Source organism: Dama dama, chromosome 19, assembly GCF_033118175.1.
Source record: "Dama dama isolate Ldn47 chromosome 19, ASM3311817v1, whole genome shotgun sequence".
NCBI lineage: Eukaryota > Metazoa > Chordata > Mammalia > Artiodactyla > Cervidae > Dama > Dama dama.
Window position 1 is genome coordinate 73,885,338 of NC_083699.1, and position 25,340 is coordinate 73,910,677.

General features: G+C 48.5%; 1 protein-coding gene across 2 annotated transcripts in view; it reads right to left on the minus strand.

The window, feature by feature from the left end:
• The window catches only part of TRAPPC10 (trafficking protein particle complex subunit 10), an 84,255-nt gene extending 79,245 nt beyond the window's left edge, over window positions 1–5,010 (minus strand). Inside the window, exon 1 of one of the 2 annotated variants that reach the window (XM_061167476.1) lies at window positions 4,863–5,010. In XM_061167476.1, coding sequence (XP_061023459.1) covers window positions 4,863–4,929 — 67 coding nt within the window. In that variant the 5' untranslated portion in view covers window positions 4,930–5,010. Of the gene's footprint in view, window positions 1–4,359; window positions 4,379–4,862 lie in introns of those variants that run through there. The other variant, XM_061167477.1, reaches the window with a different exon arrangement.
• Window positions 5,011–25,340: the final 20,330 nt, after the last annotated feature.

Consider the following 25,340-nt stretch of genomic DNA (forward strand, 5'->3'; position numbering starts at 1 on the left):
AAGAAATTCTCAGGTAAGTCACTTGCCTTTTCCATAAAAGGTGACCAAGGCCCTTCCGACCTCTTGTGTGGACCAGCCAGTTGGCTGTCAGCTCCCTTCCAGGCCAAGACTGGCTGCTGCCTGGTGTGTGCCATGCTTATTTCAAAGAGCTTAAAAAAAAACTCAGACCCTTGAGTCTTATTTGCGTAAACCAAACTTCACTGCAAACTCTTCAGGAACACATCTTAGAAATCAAGCCCATGAGCTGAAGTTCAAATGGAAAAGGAAGTTTTTCACATCTAAATGATCGGTTCAGATCCACTCTAGAGTTAGGCTAACATACTAGTAACATGGGTTCCCAAACTTACCCAGGGACCCCAGGGTACCGCAGCAAACCCACAGCAGCCCAAAGGATGTCCCAAATCTACAAGGGGAACAGTAATACCAAGCCATCCCAGGCCCCAAGAGAGTCAGTTTCAATACTACATTGGCTGTATTTCTTTCAGTGACATCACTATCATCACAAAACAGGGCAGCTGTTGTGATGAAAGGCAAGTACCACTCCACCCCCACCCCAAGGAAAGCAAGCCACTGCGTCCAATCTGATCCTCTGGTCAGAGAAGTTGTGTAGTGCCCAACAGGTGCAACCATCCCAATAGTATGCTACTCTGGTTATCTAAGAAAGAAATAAAAAATTTTCTTCCAATTTATGTGTATTTTTTTTTCAAATAACTTCTGTTAAGACATAATACTTAATAAAATTACTTGAATTTACTTAATAAATGGAATTATTAAATACTCTTTTGAGTCTAAAAGTGCCATAAAAAAATTGCTGAAGACACTAAAGCCACCGTGGAGAGAGAAAACTGAAGAATCTCTGCTGGGAAGCTAACATTTTTTGCACATTCATCATTCTTCTGAGTGCTTTACACATACTCATTCAAGCCCCTATCAACTCTCTGCGACTGGCACCGCCCCTGACCCTGGGTCACAGGTGAGGAAGTCATTACACAGTAAACCGTGCCTGCTTTTACCTGCGCACAGATGGCAGCACCTTCTAAAGCCAGGGAACACAGGCAGTAATTCCTCAGTCCCGACCTCCAACCGTGGCCCAAGGAACTGAGGTCTCCTAAGGAAACACGATCCCCCCTCTTCTCAACTTAAGAATGCACTGTGGACCAACACCTGCCTATCAGTTTAAAAAGAGGACATTTTAAGTTACTTTTCCAACAATGAAACAAAGTGGTTAAATCACAAGCACCACAGTTTCATGCTTGGTAGAAAATCACAACCTGCGAATTTAAAAACTTTAACCCACAGGGAGAGAAAAACAAACTCCAGCCAGGTACAAAGTGTTACAGATCTGCTCATTTCTTCTATCTTTTCCCCCACTATGAAAATTCATAATGTCAGATCCAGAACTCTAAATATAGAGACTGAGAAAAATTTAAGCTGCAACATCCAGTGCAACTGGGTGAGGACAGATCATCGTTTGGGTGAAGCCTGCTATTTTTCAGACACTACACAATCTCGTGTTGATGCTTTCCAACTGCAGGGCTGGAGAAGACTCCTGGGAGTCCCTTGGACCACAAGGAGAACCAACCAGTCAATCCTAACAGAAATCAACCCTGAATATTCATTGAAAGGACTGATGCTGAAGCTCCAGTATTTTGGCCACCTTTTTCAAAGAGTGGGCTCATTGGAAAAGAAGGGGGGTGGCAGAGGATAAGATGGTTAGATAGCATCACTGACTCAATGGACATGAATCTGAACAAACTCCAGGAGATAGTGGAGGACAGAGGAGCCTGGCGTACCACAGTCCATGGAGTCACAGAGTCGGACACAACTGTTCAGTTAGCAACTGAACAACAATTCTGGGTAGGATACCAACAAATCAGTGGAATTACCATAGCTTTGCCCGCTAAACCAGACAGCTGGAAATGAAACCTCTTTCCTAACGTATCCTCAGATCAGAAACCCCAGTCTTTATTCCAAAGCAGAGAACTGATCCAGTGGCTGAAAGAAAAAAATCGAAGCTCCAACTTAAATTTAGACTGAATGGATCTGCTGAATTAGTTTCAGTTTCACGGTGCATCTTTCATGATTAGTAAATTATACTATAGGTGTTCAAATTGCTACGGTCAGATGAGTCATCAACCAATGTCATCACACCAGCAGCACCACTGAGTGCTTGGAGACAACCCCGGGCATTTCAGACACATCTCCCAACAACTGAGAAGCTTCTCCAACCCTGGAAGTCTAAGCAGATCCTCCACTAAGGTGGTCACTCTGCACCAGAGGTAGTTGGGCAGTGGCACTGGAAAATTTTAATTATGAACTGAAAGTCATTAAAATTTCTAGGTAGCTTCAGAATATTATTAAAATAATTTAACAAGGTTTTCAAGTAATGATGTATCCTGTTTCCCCTAATCTCTGGGGACTTTCCCGTCTTCTCACAGTTGCAAATAAACAGTTCTTAAATTTATCTGAACCTGTAACATTCTACATTCTTCTCAGAAAGGCTGATACACAATTCATTCAAAGTAAAATGTTCTAAATTCTATGAAAAAAAACCTGAAAACAAATTATCAACTCTGCTGTCATTTTTACAATGAACAAACACAGACTTCCTGAGGGTGCAATGGCTGGAAAAAGTATTAAACAAATTTTTGAAAATTAAAATGCTGCTAGGGGGCTATGTACACAACAGCCAAGCCTTCAGATGGACTTTTTAAAGCAGTTTTTCTACTACCTTTATCTACACTGCTTAGACTAGGGGCTCCCATCAAACATGTGCCGCAGAAGGAATGGAACAAAACGAAGAAAGTATGACACAAAACCAGGACAGCAAGTGCTTACTGGAGCTCCAGTCCAGACACACCAAAATGCAATTTCAAGTGTGAATATGAACTCAGCTCTTCTAAAAGTTAAAAAATCTTTAAATTTAAAAGGATCTGTTTTATCTTTCAAGCTAACTTTCTCTGAAAGTTTACGGAAGCCGCTTTCTTCCCTGAGGCGCCAATGAATGAATGGTTGTGCCTCTGAAAACAGAGATACCATCAGTACAGACAACAGCTTTAAACACCGGAAAAACCTCCACCAGTGTAGCTTTTACAATAAATCTGTAGGAAAAGAAACTTTCTCAGAGTTGTCTGTCATGTACGTGAAATGAAACTAAATATGTCACACGTATCTCTAACACCATGATGATAACAATCTCCCCACTGAGTCAAGGCTGAACCAACAGAGCTTTAGGAAGCTTCTCTTCAGGTATGTATTTACACAATGCCTACAGAAACACTGCTAGGAAAATGGAAGCTAAAGGCCATAAGATATAATGAGATGTCTGGATGCCTCCACAAGTAATATTGATCCAGCACTCAGAGCATGGAGGACACTTGGGGAGAAGTCTCCAGGATCTGGGAGACACTGAACCCAAACACGAGCACCAACCCAAGTTTGGCTCCTCTTCCCTCAGGATACAGAAAGCACCTGGGGATTAACTGAAGGGCCTCCAGATAACCACGGCATCCACCTACTCTCTCAGACTGAAGGTGCCGTCCTGAGTAAGACTTTCAGTTGGTAAGTGTCCTGGTGAAAAGAGAAAACTTGGCTGAATTATGCAAGTGTCTAAATTCAGATGTGACACAGTCCATTTTCCTAAGAAAGTTTATCAGCTAAACATAAAGTAACAAAATTCGACTTTAAATATACAGTTTCTCAGAGATATGACAAGAGGAAACACACAAAAAGAGTATCCATTAATCAGAAAAAAAAAAAAGTGAAAAAGGAGAGAGAAACTTTAAATTTCTTTTTTTAGAATATGTGCTGCGGAGCGAGCACAACTTTAACTTTCAAAAGGATCTTCTACCTACAGAACCATCAACTATGGCCTAAGTGCCTGCCCCCGGATGTTGCTATAGAAAGAGTGCTTCCTTTCAAGTACAGAAGACCATCTGAAAAAAATTAACTGACGACAAAAGCACTGTCAAAAGTCAAAACTTCTAATAGTCTGAATCTCTCTGCAAGTCAGCAAAACGTCAGCCAACATTTCAACACTTTCCATAAACTCAGTGCTTTTGAAAGTATTGAATTCTGAAGTCATAACTGTAAATATTAGAGGGCATTTTGTAACAGAAAAACAGTTTCTTTGCGGGTGCGTAAATGTGGCACCAAAAAAAAAAAAAAAAACCCGACAGCCAAAACATCGAGACACCAGTCTCCGTCCAGAGCGCGGAAAGCTCGCCGAACCTTTACACGCCATCTGTGAAATGGGTCTCTGCTCTGTGCCCGCGTCGCGGGCGGGGAAGAGTCCTGGCCCGCGGTCCTAACCAGGCAGGGCCGGCTGTGCACGGCTCTGCCGGGCACCCTGAGTCTCACCACTTAACACGTTCCTGAAGTGCACACCCCGTCTCCTAACACCACAGCCGCACGCAAACTTCGTCCACGCTCGCGACCGAGCGCCGGGAGACCTGCTGCGGGGTCGGAAGGAACAGTGTGCCGGGAGGAGACCGTCTCCGCAGGGAAGGACGGGCCGCGAGGGGCAAGCTGCCGACTCTGTGGCCGGACGGGGCTCACGGCGAGGGCCCCTCGGGGCGCACCTCGGTCCGGGCCGCCCCGCGTCCCCGGCGCTATCAACTGCAGCCGGACAACCGGGAGGGCGTCCCCGGGGAGGTCAGAGGTCGCCTCCAGGAGAGCTAGGAGGTCGGTCCCGGGGAGGTCGGAGGTCGCCCGCGGAGTCAAAGCCCCGCCGCAGCCGCCGCCCCGGCCACACCTCTATTCCAGGAAGTGGCCGGGCCGGAGCGCGGGGGCCCAGGAGCCGGCGACCTGGGCCGTGCTACCCGCCGCGGCCGCCGCCCCCTCCCGCGCCGCCGGGCACTCACAGGTGACGATGGGCTTGTTCTCCATGGTGTAGATCACCGGAGGCAGCGGCTCCTCAGGGGCGTCCATGGGCGTCCGGCGTCACCGGCCCGGCCCCTCGCGCCCCATGGGCAGCCGGAGGCCGCGCCGGGCCAGCCCAAGCCTGAGCGGCGCCGCAACCCCCACAGCGACGCCCGCCCGGCAGCGCTAAGCAGCTCCAGAGCCGGCCGCCCGCCGCCGCCGCCCGCCGGCCGGCCGCATCCACTTCCGGTGCCGGCGCGCGGCGGGTACCGCTTCCGGGGCGCGCGCTTTAAAGGGGAGGCATTTCCGCCGCGCGGGCTCATTCCTCCGACGGAACGGTTGTTTGGGCTGCGCGAGCATTGGTGGAGCTGTCCTCTGCGCTTTGGGGGCCGAAGCACCCGTGAACCTGCCGTGGGCAGCTGTGCGTCCCGCCTGGGCCCCTACCGTAGTGGCTGGACGACCGAAAGCCGCCATCCCAAGCCGGGGCCCTCTGGCAGGCTGAGTTGACCTGGAGAGGGCAGCCCAAACTCGCGGTGGGGCGCCCAGGAACATCGCCCCCGCCCTGCCCCCACGCCGTGTACCCTACGCCGAGGACGGACTCGGGGGTCGCTGACAGCCGCGTGCGGACGTGGAAACCTCCTGGGGTCACTTACACATGGACCCGGGAGTCACCAAGAACAGCAGGTGGACATGGGCATGTCAGTTTCTCACCGGTGTGGGACTGTCGCCCATAACCTAGCATTGTTATCTTTACCAAAGATCTGATGCCTGGGGGGATGAGTTAAGACACCGGGTTAATTCCCACCACTGAGCAAATGGTAGTTACCCCTTGCAAAACTCTTGGTTCTGTGTTTCTTGTTATTCTGCTTTTATGAAGTAATATTGCTGCCGTGAAGTAGAACAACATGATACACCTTCCCAGTACAACCTGAACCCTCCAGCACCTCCTCAAGGTTCCCCTGGGAGGTCGACCCCCACAAATCCTCTCCTTCTGGTTGGAAGCAACCATCTCTGAATTTCCACAACTCTGGTTTCCTGTCTCCATGGCACTGAAAAGTTCTTGGAGCAGGGGTTGCCTTTTACTTTTGTCCCCAACCCACTCCGCTCTCCATACCCACCAGGGCCTTCCGTGGCTTGTGCACCTTTGGGGGATGCACAAAATAAAACTTTACTTTAACTGCATGTACGTTTCTTAGGAAAGTAGGTTTGGGGTACCTTTTACAAAAGCAGCAAATGTATGTGGAACAGTTTGAGTGTGAACACAGTTGCTAAACGTGTGTTCATAGTGTGTGCTCTGTGGCTGGGTGAGCAGGCAGGAGGCAGAATCCAGGACAGCTGGAACCTGTGAGGCAGAGCACCAATCTCAGGATGGGGAATGAGAAGTCTGTTGGGGGGTCCCCTGTTCGTGCCCCATGCCAGCTGGCCTCAGCACTTGCTGGGTGAGATTCCAAGAGACCTACCAAGAAGAGAGTGAGAGGAGGGCAGAAGTCCACAAACTTGATGATAAGTGTTGACTTACAGATTGAGAAACTCAGGACTTAAGTAGAATACCTGCAAATAAAGTTGATAAGGACAGAATGAAGAGACAAAATAGGTGATTAAATAGTTAATCCCACTAGTAGATTGTAAGTAAAAAGAATATGGTTGACCCCTGTAAGTTAATGATTGCTGGAGAAAGCAGGTTTGCTTAACCACAAAACCAAGCAGGATTGCTTAAGAACAAAATCTTGCAACAGAAACACGAGACACACCCCCAAACAACAAAACAATGGTGACATGAGACCCACATCCTACCCAGTGAGCTGAGTGAGTTAGTAGCCCCCGAAACATGTTCTTTGGCCCCTAGGACAAGTTTTTTACACAATGCCCACAAAACAATAAAACAACAGTAGAAAATGGGGCCTGCACCCTGCCCAATGGTGTCAACAAGACAGTGACCCCAAACCAAGCTCTGTGCACACAGAAAACATTTATGGGAAGGTGACTTCAAAATGGAAGACCCTGATTGTACTGAGACCTGAAAATATTTTTCCAAAGTGCTGTGACAGTCCTGGCCTGACCATCTAGGGAGGGACAGGTAAACTCCCCTGCTCCACCCGGGGAGGAACTGATGACAGAAACACGGCGTCTCCTGAGAATGACAGAGTTCTCCTCTCCTCCCCACTCTTCCTTTAATTAGAAACCTATGTCCGCTAAGTTATCAGGGCATGGCATTTCTCGTCTGCCTGCTTGTAAGCCTCACAATGTCCTAGTCTAATAAATCACTTCTCATCTACCACTTTGCTCTCACTATATTCTCTGCAGAGACATAAAGGACTGTGGTACCGGAGCTCTTTAGAACCCCCCTGAAATGACACCAAGTGGTCTCAAAATCATACCTAGGCACACTACAGTTAAACTGATGAAAACCATAAAGAAAAAAGTCTTGAAAGCATCCAGCCAAGAAAGACAAGTTACTTTCGGGGGGAAAAATGATAAGAATTTCCATTGACTTTTCACCACACAAAAAACCACTATATAAACCCTTAAAGTGCTGAATTTTAAAAACTCAGCCAAAAACTACATGTCCAGCAAAAAAAAAAAAAAAACCTCTAAAAAGAACAGATAAAACTATTTCCTGATAAAGTTGAGAGGATCTGTGGCCGGCAGGTAGAGACTACAAGAAATGCTTTAGGATATTATTTGGGGGTGGGGGGGAGTTTGGAGTTCCCACTTCAGGATGCTCTTGAGGGTGAAAAAAAAAATAATATATCAATAATACATTGGAAACTTGGATGTATGGGAAGGAAAGGATAGCCCTGGAAATAATAAATGGACAAACATAAATTATGCTTTTTTTCTTCTTCCCATAGGTTCCTTAACAGACAACTGACTGTTTAAAGCATGCTTAATAACTTTGTGTGATGGTTTTAAAGTGTATATAGAAGTAAATGAGGGACTTCCCTCATGGTCCAGTGGCTAAGACTCTGTGCTCCCAGTGCAAGGGGGCATGGGTTCGATCCCTGGTCAGGAAGCTAGATCCCACATGCCACAACTAAAATCTGGCACAGCCAAATAAATAAATACTTAAAAAAAGTAAATGATATGACAATGACAATACAAAGGATGGGGTGGATAAAGGACATCACACGTCTGTGAGTGTGTTACATTGTGAAGTGAGAAATTTCAGGTGTGAGGTGATAAGTGGGAGATGAGAAATGTGTATATGAAGAGGTTGTGTGTGTGTGTGTGCCCTGTCTTGCGTGACTCTTTACACCCCCCTGGACTATAGCCCACCAGGCTCCCCTGTCCATGGGATTTCCCAGGCAAGAATACTCGAGTGGATTGCCATTTCCTTCTCCAGAGGAAGTAAAATGGAATAATATAAAATATTTGTCCAATCCAAAAGGAGGCAGGAAAGGAACAGCAGCAGAAGAAAAATCAGAGGAGACCACCTCAGGGAGATCCCTGGTGGTCTAGGGGTTAGGACGCGGTGCTTTCTCTGCTGGGGCCCACATGCAGCCTGGTCAGGGAACTGAGATCAGGCAAGTCTTGCAGCATGACCAAAACTTCAAAAAAATGAAAGAGATTCAACACAAACAGCCAATTATCACATGAAAAGATGCTCAACATCCATTAGGTATCAGGGAAATGCAAATTAAAGTGACAACATCTCACTTCACATCTACTCAAATAACAAAAATAAAATGAAACGAATGATACCAAATGTAGACACCAAGGCCAGGTCTCCATGTCTTAATCTATTCTAACAGAGAAGTAAGTGCTGAGACTGAAAAGACAGACACTAAAAATTCTTCCTTCATTGCAATGCTGTATCCTGGCCTCACTGGCCAACCCTTGTTTGGAAGAATTTTCTTTCTGGGCAGAGGGAAGGGGAGGTCAAAGTTCTTCCAAACTCTACCAGGCAACACTCCAGCTCACGGGCAGTAAGTGAGCTATTCTTCCCCTAAGCAGACCTATCAGAGGTTTTATTTTTCACGTGGGAATTTAGAAAACGCTTGAATTTAGCACACATTCTGGTCTGGTGATCCCTTTTAGTACTGGTGAAAATGATGCTATTCCTATTAATTGATGTCCACTGAATGTTTTTGTTTTTTCCCTGGATCCTTTTCTCCTGAGATAGCATTTGCTTTTTCAAAGGTTGCTGGAACTGGAGCCCAAACAGTCTTTCCTGGTAGCCCATTACGCCGTCTCCAGGTTGCAGAGAGCCTGTTCAATTATGTATTGGGATACTGCAGATGCTTCATCTAAAGGGAGGCCTCACAGAGTTTGCTCTGCCCCACCACTCGGGCCCTCACCGCAAAGGGCTGCACCACAACCGAAGGCCAGGCAGCAGGTGCTCACAGCAGGTTTATTCCCAGTAGCTGAAAACTGGAAACCACCCAGGTGCCCTTTGATGGGTGACTAGTCTAACAATGTGTGGTCCATTGGCACCGTGGAAGACTATGCAGCAAAAAGACTAAAATGTTGATATACACAACCACCTGGATGGATCTTGACAGAATTATGCTGAATGAAAGAACTCCAGTCCCCAAAGGTTATACATCATATAATTCCATTTCTGGAACACTCTTGAAATAACAAAATTATAGACATGGAGAACAGTTTAGTGACTGCTGAGGGTTAAGGAGGGGCGTGGGGTAAGAAGGGAGTGGATATGGCTACAGAAGGGCAGCAGGAGGGACCCTGTGGGCCCGCAATGTCCTGCGTCTGGACAGCACTGGTGTGAGCACCCTGCTGTGATGTTGTGCTAGAGTTTTCAAGACACTGCCACTGGCGGAAACTTGGTAAATTTTACCCAGTCCAAGCTTGCACTACATACCACTCGACAAGCCAATAAATTGAAAGACCAGCAGAAAGCCGGCAGACCAAAGACAGGGTGGACTAGCGTCCCAAGGAACCATCTTGCCCAGCTTTATCTTTTTTTTTTTTTTTTTTTTTAATATTTGCTTATTTATTTGACTGTGCCAGGTCTTAGTTGGGGCACTCGGGATCTTTGATTGTAGTTTCAGCATGTAGAATCTAGTTTCCTGACCAGGGATTGAACCCGCCCCGCACCCCACCCGCATTGGAAGCATGAAGTCCTTCCTAGCCACTGGACCACCAGGGAAGTCTCATTGCCCAGGTTTAGATGCTAGTTTCTTCCACAGAGCAAAATGGGGAGGTGGGGAAGAAAAGATTTTTTAAAAAAAAGCCCTAAGCTGCAGCAACTATTTCCTCCTTCCAGCCAGACTGCCAGAGGGGATGTGTTCATTTCTTCTTTCCTGCAGCCTTTTACAGGTGGTCCTGGTCAGGGTGTTTCCTGTGAGCTGAAAAAAAAGGTATTTCAGTTTAACCTCAGGCATGGGAGGCAGGGCTCCTAGAGTTGGGCTATTATGTGTACTTCAAGCTATAGGCAGCATCCCTTTAGTGACTAAATTGTGGCAAAAGCAATAGAACACACAGGTTAAAGTAAAAGAAAGAGATCCAGCACAGAGTCAGATTGGGTTTTCCCTATTATGTAAAGGGTGTGTGGGACCTGTCTACAACAACGTATGAATCAACATGATCTCAAAGTGGATTTTTAATAAACTCACCTGACTCTGAAGCCATAACACACAGAGAACCCAGCCAGTGAACAGTGCCATTTCGTGGCACTCCAGCGCTTCTCACTGCGCTTCCTTGCCTCCTGTGGTGTGCAAGAGCATTGTCGCAGGAGCGCTCTGAGGAGCGAGGCAGGGTGGTCCCGACCTCAGGGCAAGTGTTCCCTTGTACTTAATCCAGCCTTCTGTGAAAGGTAGCCTCAGGGGAGCACATGGTCCACAGAGGGCAATAGAAGTAGAAAAGCTATGACAAACCTAGACAGCAAGATAAAATGCAGAGACATCCCTCTGTCAACAAAGGTCCGTAGAGTCAAAGCTATGGTTTTCCCAGTAGTCATGTACAGATGTGAGAGCTGGATCATAAAGAAGGCCAAGTGTCAAAGAATGGATGCTTTTGAATTATGGTGCTGGAGAAGACTCTTGAGAGTCCCTTGGACAGCAAGGAGGTCAAACCAGGCAATCCTAAAGGAGATCAACTCTGAGTATTCATTGGAAGGACTGATGCTGAAGCCGAAGCTCCAGTACTTTGACCACCTGATGGAAAGAGCTGACTCATTAGAAAAAACCCCTGGCTGATTCATATCAATGTATGACAAAACCCACTGAAATGTTGTGAAGTAATTAGCCTCCAACTAATAAAAAAAAAAAAGAAAAAACCCCTGATGCTGGGAAAGATTGAAGGCAGGAGAAGGAGGGGATGATGGAGGATGAGATGGTTGGATGGCATCATCAATTCAATGGACATGAATTTGAGCAACCTCCGGGAGATGATGAAGGACAGAGGAGCCTGGTGTGCTGCAATCCATGGGTCACAAAGAGTCGGACACAACCTAGCGACTGAACTGAATAGTTATGTGGAGAAATAATCTCCCTCGTGAGTTAGAGAGGAAATGCCATATAAACTTTTTTTTTACTAACTTAATAATTTTAAAAAAAACTTGGGCAGTGGGAAATGAGAGAGGTGAGGGTGTGGGGAAGTGAGCGGCTCAGCACACCTGCATGGTGGTTGCTCTGCTTCAGTGGGTTCCCTGAGATGCCACCTTTTTAAAAAGCAGTTACACCCTTTCATCCGCTGATGCAACAACTCCACTTCTAGATCTCTTTAAAGAAACAGCCTCTCCCAGAACCTTATAGATAAAATTCATGTTGCAGCATCGACAGCCAAAAATTGAAAACAGCAAAAACATCAATGGGTGTTATATAATTTATGTAACAATTACGCTATGTTTATTGATGAACTATTAGGTCACCATCAAAATAGTGTTTAGGAAGGGTTTGTGATAGTCTGGAAAGTCTTAAAATGTTCATTGTTAAAGTGGATTCCTGGATCATAAAACTTTCCCCCTTGCCATGACGGTGATTGCTACTTGCGCTGTTTTCCTCCTCCTTGTTGGAGTGGTACCTTTAATGAAGTATGCTGAAGTCAGAGGAATCCATCACCCCCTAACTGGAAGAATCGTGGAGGTACAGAACTGAGCTAGTTGCGATGAGGCTTGAACAACAGGAAAACTGTTAGACCTGCTTGTCATCTAATCTGAAACCTGGCTATCTTTAGGCCTTTGAATCTTTTCAAAGTCTCTCAAGCATTTTATTTATTATTCTTGTTTTTGGTCATACCACATGGCATACAGGATATTACTTCCCTGGCCAGGGATTGAATCCAGGCCCCATGAAGTGGAAGCACAGAGTCTTAACCACTGGACCACCAGGGAAGTCTCCCCTAAGCGTTTAAAAATGAATCAACGTGAAGGAGTGATATGATCACAACTACATAAAAGTTAAAAAAAAAAAAACTATCTTAAAAGAGAGTGACTCTGGAGAAGGAAATGGCAACCCACTCCAGTATTCTTGCCCATGGACAGAGGAGCCTGGCAGGCTACAGTCTAGGGGGTCACAAAGAGTTGGACACAGGTTAGTGACTAAACAACAGGGCCTTCAAAGCATGAAGGAAACTTCATCTTTTATTTCTCAGAACCAAAATCACAGGATATAGAGACCATTTTTTATGATAAAGGTACAAGGAAGGTACCTGTTGCTTGGGTTGAAGAGTGCAGAAGAGAAGGTGATGGGGCCTCTCATTTCTCGTGAGGTGAGTCCTCCTCCTGGGCCGGGGTCATCTCCACCCTCACAGCCTCCCCAGCACCACCGTTGAGTGATGTAAGGGACCCCACAATACCGCACTCTGTAACTGTCAGTGCCACACTTGAAAGATCCACCATCCTGCACGCCATGACTAAGACCAGGTGCAGCCAAGTAAAAGAAATAAAGAAGCATTTTAAAAGTTGTCAGTTATGGCAATGGAAATACTTCACTCCCAAACAACCATTCATCAATAATAATAATAATTGATAATATAATACGATGGAGGAATAACCTGTTTGAACCAACATTTATCATATATGTTATTTGGCTTTTTTGAGACAATAAACTATTGGAAGAAAAAAAAAAAAGAGATTGGAAGGAAATGCATCAGAATGCCAGGGGTGACTGTCTTGGACTAGCGGTGACTGCCTCCCCCTTGGTCTCAGTAACGTTCACTGTTACTGTCTCAGTGCAGTAGTTTCCGCATTTGTTTGTACAGAAACAGTATCCTCTCTCCGGGCTTTATTCTGCATACTGTGACTTAAATAATTAGCAATAATGAAATCAAACCTGGCGCTGTGGTTGGCATTTCCGGACATTCTGTTCAGCGCTCCTATTTTTAGCTCTGCTGCCTTTTTCCTTGGCTTTCTGACAGCCTGGATTCTTGCTCTCCCCTTTCAAGCTGAAGTTATCCCCCGAGAGGCCTTTCTATGCCCAAACCGCCTGTCCTTCATCTGGGGTCCTGCCAGATGGGTTGGGGGTGGGGCAGGGGCAGAAGTGACCACCCTGCAGGCGGCCCTCATATGTCCTCCATCCACCTGCTCGGGCTGTTTTTCTAGCCCAAGAGACCGCCTTCCCTGGGGGGCAGAAGCTAGGGCAGACCTAGTGCCTCTGATGTCAGCACCTGGCACATCTGATATCCGATTCAGGGGCAGAAGAGAGTGGTATGGGCTGAGCCACCCAGAATGCCGACCTCCAAAGGCCCCAGAGTTCCGTGGGCACAAACGGGAAGGTGGGGTGGTCAGCTAACCCCGATCTTGTATGTCTCTTCCCCCTACCTGTCTGGCCACAGTGGCCTCCGTGGTCCCCAGACTCCAACAGACACGCAAGGTACCCCAGACCCCATGCTGGCAGTTCGCTCTGATCACCCGCTGGGGGCTCCGAAGCAGGCAAGTAGGATGTGGTGGGGCATGGACCCCACTGGGCCATCCCTCAGTGAGTGGTGGGGTCACACCCCAGAGTGTGGGATGCACAGAGGGCCCGCGGAGACCAGTTCAGTGACGGTCACTGTCGCGCTCCTCGTCCTCCCCCACCTCACCCTCCCTCACATCCTTCCTCCCCTGTTTGAGACTGAGAAAAAATCCCATCTGCACCCAAGTCTTGCACACACCTGTCCTAAGACGCGGCCTGATCGGTATCACAAAGGAGGTATGCTGCCCTCAAGACACACCCACGGCCTGGCCCCTAAAAGTCAGTGACTCACTGATTACATAAATGCTATATGTTTAGTATGCTGACCAGGAACTTGGCTAGCTCAGAAAATCACACATAATAAATGCTTTTTTTTTGAACTTTACTTTCCAGGGGGAGGAGGGGGGGTCATACCAAGCGGCAAGTCGGATCTTAGTTCCCCTACCAGGCCCCCTGCAGTGGAAGCGAGGATTCCTAACCACTGGACTGCCAAGGAAGTCCCCGAATGCTTTGTTTTGAACATCAAGAGTGTTTGAGTCAGTCAGTCAGTTCAGTCGCTTAGTCGTGTCCGACTCTTTGTGACCCCATGAACAGCAGCACGCCAGGCCTCCCTGTCCAACACCAACTCCCGGAGTCCACCCAAACCCATGTCCATTGTGTTGGTGATGCCATCCAACCATCTCATCCTCTGTCATCTCCGTCTCCTGCCTTCAATCTTTTCCAGCATCAGGGTCTTTTCAAATGAGTCAGCGCTCCACATCAGGTGGCCAAAGGATTCAAGTTTCAGCTTCAACATCAGTCCCTCCAATGAACACCCAGGACCCGTCTCCTTTAGGATGGACTGGTTGGATCTCCTTGCAGTCCAAGGGACTCTCAAGAGTCTTCTCCAACACTACAGTTCAAAAGCATCAATTCTTCGGCACTCAGCTTTCTTTATAGTCCAACCCTTACATCCATACATGACTACTGGAAAAACCATAGCCTTGACTAGATGGACCTTTGATGGCAAAGTAATGTCTCTGCTTTTTAATATGCTATCTAGGTTGGTCATAACTTTCCTTCCAAGGAGCAGCTGTCTTTTAATTTCATGGCTGCAATCACCATATGCAGTGATTTTGGAGCCCAGAAAAATTAAGTCTGTCAGTGTTTCCACTGTTTCCCCATCTATTAGCCATGAAGTGATGGAACCGGATGCCATGATCTTAGTTTTCTGAATGTTGAGCTTTAAGCCAACTTTTTCTCTCTCCTCTTTCACTTTCTACTTACTAAATAGGAAACCCATTTTCTCCCTGAATCTTTTAATGAAGGTTTGAGGACCATGACCCTGAAGAAGGCTTGACTGCCCCGAGGCCTCGGCCAGCTGTCACTGACTGGCCAGGCCAGGAGCCCCAGACCCAAACTGACAGAAGGCAACCGAACTGGGCCCACCTGGTGCGGGTGGCGAGCTTGCCAGCGTCTCTCTGCCCTGTTCTGGCCGCAGCTGGCACAGAGGCCCCAGGTGAGTAAGGGGCTCACCACTGTCTCTGGCCTGGCCCCCAGGGCTGCTTCTCCAGGCCCAGCGGCCCCTTCTGGCCCCAGGCTCCTTTTCGCCCCTACCCTCCCTTCACAGAGAGTTCTACAGACTCTGGCAGCCTGACAAGATGGCAAGGGTGGGGGCAAGATATGCCATCCTCCCAGAAAACTCAGACCGAGCATGTTTTCTTCGAGGCCACTGTGTGGAGGAAAGGAATGGACGTTGTTTAAGACACAGCCTCGTGCCAGGAGACACAGAGAGAAAGCTGGCCCTTTGGTAAGAGGGGCCTTTACTCTCTGCATCCACAGCAGAACCAGCACTAAAGAAATTACACTCACAGCAGAACAAGATGACCAGAAAGTGGAACTGAGGGAGACGTTGCCGGTGCCATCTCAGGGACGGCACCACTTCTCCACGTGGCCCTGGAACATTCTTAGACATGACAACACGATGAGCCACAGAGAGATTCAATAATTTCCAAACTGTAGGAAAAGACAAGATTTTCTGATCATAGTGCAATAATACCAGAAATTGATGGGCTTCCCAGGTGGCATTAGTGGTAAAGAACCTGCCTGCCAATGCAGGAGACGTTAAGAGACATGAGTCTGATCCCTGGGTTGGGAAGATCCCCTGGAGGAGGAAATGGCTACTCACTCCAGTATTCTTGCCTGGGAAATCCCACGAACAGAGGAGCCTGGCGGGCTACAATCCACGGGGTCACAAAGAGTCAGACACAACTGAAGCACCTTAGCACACACGCACCAGAAATTGATAACAAAATACGGAAACAGAAACCACAGCAACTGCTGCACACCAGCCTTCCTCCAGCAGCTGTCGCTAACTGCTGTAACTTCCCGGAGGGTCCTGGGCCGACGGGCCCCTCTCTCTCCAAATTCTTCATCAGCCGGTTTGCTCAGGACTCACTTCCACAAGTGGAGGTTCAGCCCTGGGCCGCCGGGCTCTTAAAGCTCCCTTGAGACAGCCGTCCTTAGAACACAGGTGCTGGGAGGCCATGCACATTGGAAAGACAGCCAACTGACACCTCAGGGCCTGTCACGGCCTCTGCCATGGATGCTGCCAGGCCAGGCGTGCTCAGGCCCAGCCGCCCTCCAGCCTGGGCTGGCTGCACAGACAACGTACTGGCGCTGACCTCGTCAAGCTGCAGAGCCGGTCAGCACAGCATGGGTATGGGTAAACAACTGACTCTGCTTTAGGCCACTGTTAGCAGGGTCCTGATCCCTTGCAGCTAATGCCACGAGTCACGGACCCTGGAGAGGGACAACTAAGTACTCAGACAAAGTGCTACCCACTGGGCTTGAGTGCAGAGCCTGGCTCACCGGTGCCCCGACATGACATAAGGGCACTCCGGGCCATGCTGGTCACTGCAAAGTCCTGCAAGAGAGGCTGGATGCAGATCAGAGGGGCCTTCAGATCTGAAGGCAGAGACAGCACTTCCTGGGAGGATCCTGCCTCCTGGCCGGGGAGCTGTGGCCCAAATCCATAATCTGGTGCCTTGCTGGGTTGCCAGAACCAGATCCTGCAGCCTGAGCAAGGCTGGGACACGCTGGGAGCCGTGGGGGTGGGGGGACGGGAAACCCACCCATGGGGGTTATTGATGCTCTGGTGCCTTTGCGTGGGAAATGGGCCACATAGCAGCCTCGGCCCTCACAGCCTGAGGTCTGTCCTGGTGCCATGAACATGTGCAGTCTCTGAACCCACTGGGCAGACAAGCATGAGACAAGAGAAGCTGGTGACAAAGCTCGGGGCAGCAGTATTTGTCCCAGAAGGGGTGAATCGGGGTCAAAGGGAAGGTGGGCGGGAGGTGAAGCTGATGCTGGTTCCAGGGCCCCTGGGGCCCTGGGGGAGAGACTCAGGATCAATCTTCCCAATACTGCCCAGGACCTGGCCGGAGCCGAGGTCATGCATTTTTAAGTGGCCATTAGTCTAGGCCACTCTCTAAGTGAGTTGTGTGGCCACAGAGGCTCCAGCCGGATGGCAGAAAGGCCCTGGGGTGGCTGCAGAAGGTGGTGACCCCTCCACCCATGAAAGCCTGCAGGCAGGGTCCTGGCATGCCCACCAAGAGCTGGCTACTGTGCTCATCCTTGCTCTGGCTGTGTCCCCAGATGACCCCTCAATCTTCGCTGGAAAGTCTGAGAGGAGCGCTGGGCCAGTTGAGTCCCCCAGATGAATTCAACTTCAGTCCCTCAACTAACTAGTCTCACTTCCTGTACATTTGTTAATTCTTTTTTTTTTTTCCTCTTTCTTTTTTATGTTTTAAATTATGAAATTATGATAACACATTTATAGGAGACTTGGAAAATACAGAACAAAGTTACATATGGCTCCACTAAATATTGTTACATTTGTTCATTCTTAATTCTGCATTTTTGAAGTAAATGAAACCACCTGTTGCTTAGTCTTGGGGTCCTCAATTCCCCTTGACTGAACCCAGCATTAGTTATGAGATAGTTCCCTGAATTAAATGACCATGGTTCCAGCGCCCTGACCTGTGCCCTCAGCAAGGGTCTGTTTCTGTTCCTGGACCCCGAGTCACTGGTAATCGGCCTGTCCTGAATTGGACCCAGGATCTGTCCATGAGCAGGTGACTGACCCTGGGAGACAAAAGGGCTTGTGTCTGAGGCCGTGGGACTTTCAGGACAGTCTCAGGATCACTGGGATGGCCAGTCACACAAAGGAGGCAAAGCCACAGGCATTCTGGCCACTGACCTGGCCACATGACAAGTTTACTGTGCTGAGAACTAGGCACGGGGTGCGGATGGGACCCTGAGACCCGGGAGGGAAAATCTTACTAGACCAGCCCGCAAACCTTGAACTAACTCCCCCCAGCTCTGGGCCGGCAGAGTAGCCTCCCTCTCACTTACAAGGGGAGCATCCCCCTTTCCCTGGAGACCTACAGGGGCCCCACCTGAGTCAGGTGTCACAGGTGACACCAGTCCCTCATTTCAGAACTGTCAGGAGAGAGCCAGGCCTGAGCCTGGCCTGAGCAAAGGAACGTGGGCTCTGTTCACTTTAGTGCAGGGTCTGGATCCTAAGAGGTCTTCCCAGGTGGTGCTAGTGGTAAAGAACCCGCTTGCCAATGCAGAAGATGTAAGAGATGCAGGTCGGATCCCTGGGTGGGGAAGATCCCCTGGAGGAGGGCATAACAACCCACTCCAGTATTCTTGCCTGGAGAATCCCATGGACAGAGGAGCCTGGGGACTAAGTTCATGGGGTAGGGTTGCATAGAATCAGATATGACTGAAGCGACTTAGCATGCCTGCCTTAGGAAGGCATGGTCTTTGGGGGACTGGATGGTGGGGGGCAGATGGTGGTGCAGAGTGTAGGGCCAGGCAAGGAAGAGAGTGTGAGCATGGGCGCTGAGCCCCAGAACTCAGGATCCCTGTTGCACTGGGCGGGTGTCTGGGTGACCCTGATGAGCTGTTAGGGGTCAGAAGTGGGGTGTGGCCACGGTGACTCCCTGTAACCCATGGAGATGCCGGCACTGCCTGGCCAGGGTGTGGAGGAGGGGTGGGAGGCTCAGGGGGTGGAGACTTGGAGCAGATGCACCTGTGTGGTCAGAGAGTCCTCCCTCTGACCAGTGTCCTAGGAAGGCCAGAAGTCCCCCGCTCTCCACTAAGCAGAGGCCAGACACCAGCGTGGCCACCACCACTGCACAGGCGCTCCGGCGGCCACACTTCATGGCTAGTGTCATGGTCCAGGATGCGGACGCCAAGCTGGGCTCCCCGGGGGTAGCGGGAAGGGCCCCCCTGGGTTGTAGTGTGATGCCAGTCCTTCTGGCTCAGGGAACTAGACCCTGTTCCAGTTTCTGGGTCCTGGCAGGTCCTGAGGACTCAGCACCGACATCGGGTGTGACTGGAACTGCCCCTCCCGAGCTGGGGCTCTCAAACCACTGTCATACGGTTGGGTGGGTGCAACAGCCTCTGTCCTGGGATGGATACGGGACATTTGGGTTCAAGCCCAGGGATGAGGAAGTTACCCAGACTGTGGTCCAGACCTTCCTGTCACCTCTGTCATCCTGACGCCTCCCCCTCAGTCTCCCTTTGGCCACTTGGGGGTGTCCCCTAAGTCCTAAGATGCTACCAGGGGGGCAGCCTAGATCCAATTCGTGAGTGGCTCAGCCTGATATGATAGTGCAAAGGAACATACACGCGGCTGCACCCCAGCCCACACAGGTGGCCCTGAGGGCCCATGAGCAGAGATTACAGAGGTCATGGTGCCCTGCCTTGGGATGGACGGACAGGTGGCTCAAGGGACGGCCACAAGAGGACTTCTGGGCAGCGACGAATGGCCTGGGAGCACCAGATCGGAACCAGAACCAGAAGGTCTGGGGGAAAGGCCTTGGTACACTGCCTTAGGGAACGTGGATGGGCCTAAGGGGGTGGCCCAAAGTGTGTGCATCTTTGTGTCCCACCTACATCCACAGAGAACATCCTCACAGAGGACAACAGGTGGCCAGATGGCCCATGGGAAGGTGTCAGCATCTCATTCACCGGCCACTTTCAAGGCGACTTCCACTCCAGCTCTCCAAGGGTGATGTGGCCGAATGTCCAAACTGCCCGCAGAAGGCTGTGCTGCTGAGTCTGTGACAAGGGTTCCTTTCTCAAGGAGCTCAACCAGCCAGCTGGGGGCAGACTGGTGACAGGAGACCCCCATCCTCCCTGGAGGGGGCAGACTGGTGACAGGAGGCCCCCATCCTCCCTGGAAGGGGCAGACTGGTGACAGGAGACCCCCATCCTCCCTGGAGGGGGCAGACTGGTGACAGGAGACCCCCACCCTCACTGGAGGTGGCAGCGAGTCATCACCACCAGAGATGATGTCGGCTCCAGCCAGGGGCTTGCTCCCTGGACCCCAGGACCTGAGCCCACACTGTTCTCCAAGGGTCCTTGCAGTGCCCAGTCCATGCTCAGGAGACCTCACACATCACAGCCACAGACTGGGGACTCACGTCTTAGCAGAAGAGCTGTGGCCACAGAGACCACCGCTCTGTCACTGGTTCCCCACACTGCTGGGAGCCCAGCCTCAGAAAACCCCTGAGTGGGTCTAAGGCCCAGTGTCCTCAGGGGTGAGGTGTTAGCTCCAGGACACGGTCTATGTATTTAGCCAACAGCAGAATGTACAGTAATCTCCCCTCATAATCAAACTCCCCACGGGGAGGGGTGGAGTTGGCTCCTCTCCCCATTAATTCCAGAAACCACCTGCAAAATGTGTGCTGCTTATGCCTGCAAACTTAGATCCTGTTGGACTAATGGCTCTGGTTTGGGGAAAATGTAGGAGATGCGCCACGGGGGATACACTAAGTTCTGCACAGAAATAAAGCTATGGACCCCTCTGGTCACTCCACACCCCTTATACCAATGTCCTCGTAATCCAAGAAAGGAGATACCTCCCTGGAGAGCTGCTTGGCCCTGACTGTGCTGGGTGAGGAGGAGTATTTCCAGGATTGAAGACTCTTTGGGGCTTAGCCCTTCATGGTTTTGTTCATCCAGGATGTTTCAAGTATTGAAAGAGGATCAAAAGCATGGGGCAGGAACATGATACTATGTGAAAAAGGGGAGGGATATGCTTTTTTAAAAACACAGTGATAAAAATGTAAAATTTAAGATTAAGACTCAGTGGATGGGCACACTTCCCTGGTGGTCCAGTGGTTAAGCATTGGTCTGCCAAAGCAGGGGGCCCCAGTTCAATCTCTGGTCCAGGAAGATCCCACATGCCATGGAGCAAAAAGCTCATGTGCCGTAGTTATTGAAGCCCATGCACTCTAGAGCCTGTGCTCAGCAACAAGAGAAGCCACTGCAATGAGAAGCCCTTGCTCACCACAACCAGAGAAAACCTGCATGCAGCAACGAAGACCCAGTACAACCAAAAGTGAATAAATAAATAATTTTTTAAAAAGACTTAATGGACAGCTTAGAGAACAGATTAGATGTGGCTGCTGAAAGAATGTGCCAACTGGCAGATGGACAGAATTGCCCATAATGCCATGCAGAGAGACACAGAGGTGGGGCACAGGAAAGAGGGTCTGAGACCTGGGGATGGAAAGGCAGGTACAGCACATACCTGGCTGGAGTTATAGAGGGAACCCAAGAAGGAACAGGGCAAAGACAAAATGTGAAGCACAATGATGGTTGAGAAATTTCTAGAACTGATGAAAGACGGTATTCTCAGAGGCAGGGGGCAAATCAGACCTCAAGCCAGATAAAAATAAATTCAAGCTCAGATATTCTAGTGCGTCTACAGACAGCGAAGACAAAGAGGAGGAAGGATTTCTGAACAGGCAGAGAGAAAGGCCGAATTCGCAGCCAGGGATGAGATCTTGTCCACAGACCTCCGAGCAAGAGGAGTGGAAATTGTCTGAAAATACTGAGAGAAAGCAATGATGGCTTGTGACTAGTCACACAGCCAAACTTCATTTCAAAACCAGGACAAGACAAAGACATTTGCAGAAAAGCTAAAGTTGTTTGCCAACAACAGACCCACTCGAGGAAGTTCCCAAAAGTTTATTCTGAGAACAATGAGCCTAGCAGAGGGGTTCTAAGATGGAAGAGGGCTGTCAAGCCCAGAAGTTCAGACATGGGGAATCCAGGCAAATGGGAACTCTCTGTGAAAATAGCAATGGTGACATTGGGGGTTAAAATGAGAAAGAATTGCAGGTTCTGGGAAATATTTGAGGGTGGTCGGGAGTTGGGGGCACAGATGTGAACACTGCCCTAGGCACATGCACTGTAGGAAGGAAAGTGAAAAATGTCCATGATCTCAGGGGTCATTACTTTAAGAAAGAATGTTAATGGAAGCAACTTAAATGTCCATCGACAGGTGAATAGATAAAGAAGATGTGGTACATATAAACAATGGGATATTACTCAGCCATTAAAAAGAATGAAACAGTGCCATTTGTAGCAGCATGGGTGAGCCTAGAGATTATCACACCAAGTAAGTCAGAGGAGAAAGATAAATATCATATGATATCACTAATGTGCATGCTAAGTCGCTTCAGCCATGCCCAGCTCTTTGTGACCTCATGGAGTGTAGCCCATAGGCTACACATAGCTGCTCTGTCCATGTGATTCTCTAGGCAAGAATACTGGAGCAGGTTGCCACTTCCTCCTCCAGGGGAATCTTCCTGATCCAGGGATCAAACATATGTCTCCTATGTCTTCTGAACTGGCAGGTGGATTCTTTACCACTAGTGCCACCTGGGAATATAGGTGAAATCTAAAATATGACATAAGTCGGGGACTTCCCTGGGGGTCCAGTGGTTAAGAATCTGCCTTGCAATGCAGGGGACAGGGATTCAATCCCTGGCTGGGGAGCCAAGATCCCACATGCTGAAGAGCAGCTAAATCTGTGTGATGGAACCGAGGAGCCCCCAACAGAAGATCCAGCATGAAGCAATCCAGATTCCTCGTGCCACATCTAAGACCTGAAGCAGCCAAATCAATGCAATCAATACATATTTAAAATAAAATAAAACACAGCACAAATGGACTTATCTTTGAAACAGAAACAGACTCACATATACAGAGGACAGGCTTGTGGTGGCCAAGGGTGGGGAGTAGGGGAGAGATGGACTGGAGTTTGAAGCCAGTAGATGATACTATTATATAGAGAACAGATAAACAACAAGGTCCTACAGTATAGCACAGGGAACTATTAGGTTGGTACAAAAGTAACTGGAGTTTCAGATCTTGAATTTTAAATCATTATAACTCGGCTCGAACACATCTTTACTAATCAAAATAGGAACCATTCTCAGTTCGTGTATGGCTGAAGCCTAGCTTGAAGGATTTTGGGCATTACCTTGTTAGCATGTGAAATGAGCACAATTCTATGGTAGTTTGAGCAGATGGAAATAAATAAGTATATAGAGGTTTGGTCTGTCTAGTCAAGGATATGGTTTTTCCAGTAGTCATGTGTGGATGTGAGAGTTGGACTATAAAGAAAGCTGAGCACCGAAGAATTGATGCTTTTGAACTGTGGTGTTGGAGAAGACTCTTGAGAGTCCCTTGGACTGCAAGGAGATCCAACCAGTCTATCCTAAAGGAGATCAGTCCTGGGTGTTCATTGAACGGACTGATGTTGAAGTTGAAACTCGAATCCTTTGGCCACCTGATGCGAACAGCTGACTCCCTGATGCTGGGAAAGATTGAGGGCAGGAGGAGAAGAGGACAACAGAGGATGAGATGGTTGGATGGCATCACCGACTCGATGGACATGGGTTTGGGTGGACTCCGGGAGTTGGTGATGGACAGGGAGGCCTGGCGTGCTGCGGTTCACGAGGTCACAAAGAACTGCAGCACACCAGGCTTCCTGTCCCTCACCAACTCCCGGAGCTTGCTGAAACTCATGTCCATCGAGTCGGTGATGCCATTCAACCGCCTCACCCTCTGTCGTCCCCTTCTCCTCCTGCCTTCAATCTTTCCCAGCTTTAGGGTCTTTTCTGATGAGTCGACTCTTCGCATCAGGTGGCCTAAGTATTGGAGCTTCAGCATCAGTCCTTATCTGTTTAGGTTATGGATATTTCTCCCTGCAATCTTGATTCCAGCTTGTGCTTCATCCAGCCTGGCATTTTGCATGATGTACTCTGCACATAAGTTAAACAAGCAGGGTGACAATATACAGCCTTGACGTACTTCTTTCCCAATTTGGAACCAGTCCATTGTTCCATGTCTGGTTCTAACTATTGCTTCTTGACCTGCATGCAGGTTTCTCAGGAGGCAGGTAAGGTGGTCTGGTATTCCCACGTCTGGAAGAATTTTCCAGTTTGTGGTGATCCACACAGTCAAAGGCTTTAGTGTAGTCAATGGAGCAGAAGTAGATGTTTTTCTGGAACTCTCTTGCTTTTTTGATGATCCAGTGGATGTTGGCAATTTGATCTCTGGTTTCTCTGCCTTTTCTAAATCCAGCTTGAACATCAGGAAGTTCTCACTTCATGTACTATTGAAGCCTGGCTTGGAGAATTTTGAGCATTACTTTGCTAGCGTGTGAGATGAGTACAACTCTGCAGTAGTTTGAACATTCTTTGGCATTGCCTTTCTTTGGGATTGGAATGAAAACTGACCTTTTCCAGTACTGTGGCCACTGCTGAGTTTTCCAAATTTGCTGGCATATTGAGTGCAGCACTTTCACAGCATCATCTTTTAGGATTTGAAATAGCTCAGCTGGAATTCCATCACCTCCACCAGCTTTGTTCATAGTGGTGCTTCCTAAGGGCCACTTAACTTTGTATTCCAGGATGTCTGCCTCCAGGTGAGTGATCACACCGTAATGGTTATTTGGGTCAAGAAGATCTTTTTTGTATAGTTCTTCTGTGTATTCTTGCCACCTTTTCTTAATATCTTCTGCTTCCGTTAGGTCCGTTCCATGTCTGTCCTTTATTGTGCCCATCTTTGCATGAAATGTTCTCTTGGTATCTCTAATTTTATTGGAGAGATTGCTAGTCTTTTCTATTCTATTGTTTTCCTCTGTTTCTTTGCATTCATCACTTATTTAGGAAGGCTTTCTTGTCTCTCCTTGCTATTCTCTGGAACTCTGCATTCAGATGGGTATATGTTTCCTTTTCTCCTTTGCCTTTAGCTTCTTTTCTTTTCTCAGCTATTTGTAAGGCCTTCTCAGACAATCATTTTGCCTTTTTGCATTTCTTTTTCTTGGGGATGGTTTTGATCACCACCTCCTATACTATGTTACGAACTTCCATCTAATGGAGAAGGGAATGGCCAATCACTTCAGTATTTTTGCCTTGAGAACCCCATAAACAGAATGAAAAGGCAAAAAGATATGACTTTTCTGGTTAGTGGTAGCTTATTAGTTCCGTGTTCCTTACTAGCACTTCCTGTCATAAAATAACTCATGCAAATAGTTACTATGGTGCCTGCCCAGGTTGGGTGGTTTCAGTCAGTGTGCTTCCCCTAACAATCCCAATCCTTCCATCTCTTCACATCTAGAAAAGCACTAAATCACTTCTTGGTGTCATCAGCTCCTCGTGACTAGCAGAGAACCTTTTGTAAAGTAAGTGCTTGATTGCACTGAACTCTCCCTTCACCAAAATCTTATATACTGACCTTCCCCCCTACCTCTTTATATTGACCTTCCCC